This window comes from Myotis lucifugus, unplaced genomic scaffold (assembly GCF_000147115.1).
Source record: "Myotis lucifugus unplaced genomic scaffold, Myoluc2.0 scaffold_19, whole genome shotgun sequence".
Taxonomy (NCBI): Eukaryota; Metazoa; Chordata; class Mammalia; order Chiroptera; family Vespertilionidae; genus Myotis; species Myotis lucifugus.
Window position 1 is genome coordinate 5,049,478 of NW_005871067.1, and position 6,888 is coordinate 5,056,365.

A 6,888-nucleotide genomic window follows, 5' to 3' on the forward strand; every position below is an offset into this window, starting at 1 on the left:
GGGTTGCCCCTGGCAATGGAGGCTCCCAGTGCTTCCTTGAGTGGAGGCCACGCAGGCTGGAAGCAGGTATCGGGGGTTTATTTATCTAATCTAATAAAAGAGAAACATGCAAATTGACCATACCTTCGCAACACCCCAAGCCACGCCCACCAGCCAATCAGAGTTACTGTATGCAAATTAACCCAACCAAGATGATGGCCGGCATCCAAGGAGCTGGAGCAAGCAGGAGGCTTGGTTGCCCTGGCGATGGAGGAAGCCAAGCTTCCCGCCTGCCCTGGCCGGCTGTGGCCTCCACTAAAGGCAACAAAGTTTCAATTATAGAAGATAAATAAATCCCAGATACCTGCTTCCAGCCAGCCTCCACTGGGAGCTTGGGTGGCTGGGGGCCGTGGCCAACCTGCAAACAGCCATCAGCCCCTCACCCAGGCTGGCCACACCCTCATGGGATGAGGGTCCTTGCTGGGGGGCTTGGCCAGCCTGCAAACAGCCATCAGCCCCTCACCCAGACTGGCCAGGCACCCCAGCGGGGACCCTCACCCTGAAGGGGCTGTGGCCAGCTTGCAAATAGTCATCAGCCCCTCACCCAGGCTGGCCAGGCACCCCAGCGGGGACTCTCACCCTGAAGGGGCTGTGGCCAGCTTGCAAACAGCCATCAGCCCCTCACCCAGGCTGGCCAGGCACCCCAGTAAGACCCCCCCACCCTGAAGGGGGTGTGGCCAGCCTGAAAATGGCCCTCAACCCCTCACCCAGGCTGGCCAGGCACCCCAGTGGGGACCCCCACCCTGAAAGGGCTGTGGCCAGCCTGAAAACTACCCTCAGCACCTCACCCAGGCTGGCCACACCCTCGGTGAGGGTCCTGCTGGGGAGCTTGACCAGCCTGCAAACAGCACTCAGCCCCTCATCCAGGCTGGCCAGGCACCCCAGCAGGGATCCCCACCCTGAAGAGGCTGTGGCCAGTCTGAAAACAGCCATCAGCCACTCACCCAGGCACCCCAGCTGGACCCCCCTCCCTGAAGGAAGTGTGGCCAACCTGCAAACGGCCCTCAACCCCTCACCCAGGCTGGCCAGGCACCCCAGCAGGACCCCCACCCTAATCTGGGACACCCTTCAGGGCAAACCAGCCAGCCCCCACCCATGCACCAGGCATATAATAAAAGGGTAATATGCAAATTGACCCTAACAGCAGAACCACTGGGAATGACTGGTCACTATGACACACACTGACCACCAGGGGGCAGATGCTCAATGCAGGAGCTGCCCCCTGGTGGTCAGTGCACTCCCACAAGGGGAGCTCTGCTCAGCCACAGCCAGGCTGAAGGCTGCCAGCACAGCAGTGATGGCAGGAGCCTCTCCCACCTCCTCAGCAGAGCTAAGGATGTCTGACTGCAGCTTAGGCCTGCTCCCCGCTGGCAAGTGGACATCCCCCGAGGGCTCCCAGGCTGCCAGAGAAATGTCTGACTGCCAGCTTAGGCCCTCTCCCTGGGGGAGTGTGCCTAAGCCAGCAGGTGGACATCCCCCGAGGGGTCCCAGACTGCGAGAGGGCACAGGCCAGGCAGAGGGACCCCCCTGCCGAGCACACAAATTTTTGTGCACCGGGCCTCTAGTCTTCTATAATTGAAACTTTGTGGCCTTGAGCAGAGCTCAGGGCTGGCAGGGCAGGCGGGAAGCTTGACTTCCTCCATTGCTGGGAGCAAGCTAGGCCTCCTACTCGCTCCAGCTCCGTGGCTGCCGCCATCTTAGTTGGGTTAAGTTGCATATTTGCTCCTGATTGGCTTGTGGGCACGGCTTGTGGGTGTAGCGGAGGTATGGTCAATTTGCATGTTTCTCTTTTATTAGATTAGATGAATGAGTTACCAATGAGATCAAGAAATAAATAAAAGTTTTTCTGGAAACCAATGAAAATGAACACACAACAACCCCAAATCTCTGGGATACAGAAAAAACAGTCCTGAAAGGGAAGTTCATAGCACTACAGGCCTACCTCAAAAGGAGAAAAGTTATAATAAATTATCCAACCCTACAACTTAAAGAATTAGAAAGGGATCAACAAGGAAAACACAGAGTAAGTAGAAGGAAGGAAATAATAAAGATTAGAGCAGAAATAAAGGACATGGAGACTAATATATATATATGAAGCCCTTGTCCCCAACAAGGCAGATCTAATCTGTCCTCGTCACCCACCCTCCTGGTCCTCAGCCACAGCCGTGATGGCCTTCTCTCCCATCCCACATCCCCACCAAGATTCAGCTTCATTTGCCTCTCCCATTCCCAACCACCCCAAGACCTCTCCCCCGAAGAAGGTCCCGTTGGCTTTCTTTCCCTCCCTCCTTCACCAGGCTTCCGTTGCCTGAAAATCACACCAAATCTTGGTCTTCAGCCCAGACCATGCCCCCCCCACCCATGCCCCCAATAGGCATTCCTTCCTAGTGGTGATGTGGGCATCTCAAACGGTGCATTGAGCCAAATTCACCCTTTCCCCCTGGGAACAGCCTCCCTCATCCTTCTGCCTCAGGCCTTTCTTCTCAGGCCCTTCACCTTAAGGCATCTGCCCTCTCCCTCCATGGGCTGCCTACCACCTTGCCTTCCCAGGCTCCTCCTGCCTTCCCAGGCTGCCGGCTCCTCTCAGGCCCCCGAAGTGGCCTGTTCCCTCCCACACGGCTGTAAGCAGGATGCAGTTTGTCGCCCAGATGCAGACATGCTGGACTACCTGCTGAGCCTGGGCCAGATCAGCCAGCGGGATGGCCTGTTGGTCACCTGACACTATGCTGCCAACAGCCAGAAGGACATGAGGACTGCCCTGGAAAGCGACGTCATGGTCCTGGAGGTGGATGTCAACCTAGAAGAGCTCAACACAGCCAACGAGACAGGGGTTCCCATCATGGCGCACCCCCCACTCATCTATAGTGACAACACCCTGGAGCAGTGGCTGGATGCTGTGCTGGCCTCTTCCCAGAAGGGTATCAAGCTAGACTTTAAGAGTATCAAGGCTGTGGGCCCCTCCCTGGACCTCCTGCGGAGACTGACAGATGCTGGGAAAGTCCGGAGGCCTGTATGGATCAATGCCGACATCCTGAAGGGCCCCAGCGTGCCCATCTCCATCGAAGTCAATGCCACACAGTTCCTGGCCTTGGTTCAGGAGAAGTATCCTGAGGCCACCCTGTCTCCAGGCTGGACCACCCTCTACGTGCTCCTGTTGCCGAACAGCACATACACCCGAGCCATGATAGAGAAGATGCAGGAGCTGGTGGGAGCGCTGCCGCAGAGGGTCACCTTCCCCGTGCGGGCTGTCATGGCGCGGGCTGCCTGGCCCCATTTCAGCTGGCTGCTGGGCCAGTCGGACAGGTACAGCCTGACACTGTGGCAGGGCGTCTCGGACCCCGTGTCGGTGGATGATCTTCTCTACATCCGGGACAACTCTGCCAACCACCAAATCTACTATGACCTCTTCGAGCCTGTCCTGTCGCAGTTCAAGCAGCTTGCAATGAACGCCACATGGAAGCAAAGTTACTATACAGGAGGCAGCCTGATCCCCCTTCTCCAGCTCCCCGGGGGCGACGCTCTGAGCGTGGAGTGGCAGCTTCCAGGTATCCAGGGCAATGCAACAGCAGCAACAGTTCAACTCTCAGGAAAAGAAGGCATGATCCTGCTGAACGTCGGCCTCCAGGAGCCTGGCGCTGGAGATGCCATGCCCATCGTGTATGCCTCGGGTGACTCTGCCCTGGCGCTGGAGTCGTGCCTGCTGCAGCTCACCACACACCCTGGACGCTGGGGAGTCCATTTGCTCATAGCAGAGCCCACAGCCCTTCTGCCAGCCCTGGCCGTGCTGGCCCACCTCTCCAACCTCAGTTGCTTCTCTCTGCCTGTGTGGGTGGGGGCCACAGTCTCCCATGGGAGCTTTGCAGTGCCTGGCTACGTGCCCGGCAAGGAGCTGCTCACCGCTGTGGCTGAGGTTTTCCCCCACGTGACAGTGGCCCTGGGCTGGCCTGAGGAGGTACTGGGCAATGGCTACAAGGAGCAGCTGCTCCCGGATGTGCTGGAGCTGAGCAAGGGCCTCTGGCAGTGTGTGTCCTTCCAGCTCCAGTCTGGGCCGCTGGGCCAGAGCACGGCCGGGGTGGTGGCCAGGTTACTGGCAGCCTCCCCCAGGGCCACCATCACAGTGCAGCACAGCCCTTGGGCGGGCAACTATACATCTGTGTGGAAAGGGCTGCTGGCGGCCAGGGCCGTGGACAAGACCCGGGTCTACTACATGCTGCTCAAGGGTTATCACGAAGACCTGCTTGCAGATGTTGGCAGAAACTGACCTCCCAGTGGTGCTGGACAGGAGGTCCCTGGGGTCAGGCTTCTCGTGGGGGAGGAGGAAGAAATAAACGCCCTGCCTTCCTCAAAAAAAAAAAAAAAATCAATGAAACCAAGAGCTGGTTCTTTGAAAAGATAAAAAAGATTGATGAGCCCTAACCGGTTTGGCTCAGTGGATAGAGCGTTGGCCTGTGGACTGAAGGGTCCCAGGTTCGATTCCGGTCAAGGGCATATATGTACCTTGGTTGCAGGCACATCCCCCGTTGGGGGTGTACAGGAGGCAGCTGATTGATGATTCTCTCTCATTGATATTTCTAGCTCTCTATCTCCCTTCCTCTCTGTAAAAAAAAAAATCAATAAAATATATTTTTTAAAAAAGTTTGATGAACTGTTACCCAGACTCATCAAGAAACAAAGAGAGAGGACACAAATAAAATCAGAAACAAAAGAGTGAAGTAACAATTGACACCACAGAAATACAAAGGATTATAAAAAAAATACTATGAACAACTATATGCCAACAGGCTGGACAATGTGAATGAAATGGACAAATTCCTAGAAACATACAATCTCCCAAAACTGAATCAGGAAGAATCAGAAAACCTGAATAGGCCAATAGCAATTGAGGAAATAGAAGCAGTAATTAAAAAAACAGCAAACAAAAGCCCGGGTCCGGATGGCTTCACAGGGGAATGTTTCCAAACATTAAAAGAAGAACTAACACCTATACTCCTCTATTCCAAAAATCCAAGAGGAAGGAACACTTCCAAGCTCTTTTTATGAGGCCTGCATTATCCTAATTACAAAACCAGATAAAGACACTACAAAGAAAGAGAATTACAGGCCAATATCCCTAATAAACACAGATGCTAAAATCCTCACCAAAATATTAGCAAATTGGATCCAGCAATATATTAAAAAGATCATACACCATGACCAAGTGGGATTCATTCCAGGGATGCAGGCTGGTACAATATTAGCAAGTCAATAAATATGATACATCAGGGAAACCAAGATGGCGGCATAGGTTAACGCCGGAGTTTGCTGCCTCGAACAACCACTTCAAAAATACAACTAAAAGACGGAACGGACATCATCCAGAACCACAGGAAGGCTGGCTGAGTGGAAGTTCTACAACTAGGAGGAAAGAGAAAAGCATACCGAGACTCAGAGGAGGCGCAGTGCTGAAGTAAAATCCTAAGGTGCGGAGTGCATGCTGAGCGGGTGGGCGGCTGAGGGCGCGGTTGTCTGTTTCAATCGGGAGGGAGCCTCAGACTCTGAGCTCCAGATCCGGGCGAGTCTCTAGGGACCCAGACTCAAACAGGAGAAGCGGGACTGTCTGGCTTTGGTCGGAACTCGAAGGCAGCTTTCTCTCCGAGGTTTGCAGCAGTTGCTGGGACTCTGAGAGGCAGAGCCCCTGGGGACAGGACTGAGAGCAGCCATAACTGCTCGCTCCGCCCACCCTGTAGATCCCCTGGGACCCACCCTGCCCAAGCCCTGCACAGAGGCATTTGCCGGATAGCCTCAGGCAAAGGCTAGATTAGCACCTCCCTAGAGGACAGAAGTTCTCCCACTGCAGACACAGCTGATTCGCACAGCCAGTTGGCCTGGAGGTCAAATCCCCGCCAGTATGACCTACAACAATCAAGGCTTAACTACAACAAGACTGTGCACAAAGACCACTAGGGGGTGCACCAAGAAAGCATAAAAAATGCGGAGACAAAGAAACAGGACACAAATGTCAGAATTGGAGGATATAGAGCTCAAAACCACACTTTTAAGGTCTTTCAATAATTTTCTAGAAACTGCCGATAAACTTAATGAGATCTACAAGAAATCTAATGAGACCCTCGATGTTGTGATAAAGAACCAACTAGAAATTAAGCATACACTGAATGAAATAAAGAATATTATACAGACACCCAACAGCAGACCAGAGGAGCGCACGAATCAAGTCAAAGATTTGAAATGCGAAGAAGCAAAAAACACCCAACCGGAAAAGCAAAATGAAAAAAGAATCCGAAAATACGAAGATAGTGTAAGGAGCCTCTGGGACAGCTTCAAGCGTACCAACATCAGAATTATAGGGGTGCCAGAAGATGAGAGAGAGCAAGATATTGAAAACCTGCCGAAACCGGTTTGGCTCAGTGGATAGAGCGTCGGCCTGTGGACTGGAAGGTCCCAGGTTCGATTCCGGTCAAGGGCATGTACCTGGGTTGCGGGCACATCCCCAGTAGGAGATGTGCAGGAGGCGGCTGATCGATGTTTCTCTCTCATCGATGTTTCTGACTCTCTATCTCTCTCCCTTCCTCTCTGTAAAAAATCAATAAAAATATATTTAAAAAAAAGATATTGAAAACCTATTTGAAGAAATAATGACAGAAAACTTCCCCTACCTGGTGAAAGAAATAGACTTACAGGTCCAGGAAGTGCAGAGAACCCCAAACAAAAGGAATCCAAAGAGGACCACACCAAGACACATCATAATTAAAATGCCAAGAGCAAAAGACAAAGAGAGAATCTTAAAAGCAGCAAGAGAAAGAAACTCAGTTACCTACAAGGGAATACCCATACGACTGTCAGCTGATTTCT

At 53.0% G+C, this 6,888-nt stretch overlaps 1 protein-coding gene across 1 annotated transcript; it reads left to right on the top strand.

The window, feature by feature from the left end:
- The first annotated feature begins 2,560 nt into the window (after positions 1 to 2,560).
- On the top strand, positions 2,561 to 4,373 carry LOC102423652 (protein FAM151A-like). The gene is given in 1 exon segment (XM_014453011.2): positions 2,561 to 4,373. A coding segment is annotated over 1 exon segment (1,740 nt). The 3' UTR covers positions 4,301 to 4,373.
- The last annotated feature ends 2,515 nt before the right edge of the window (positions 4,374 to 6,888 follow it).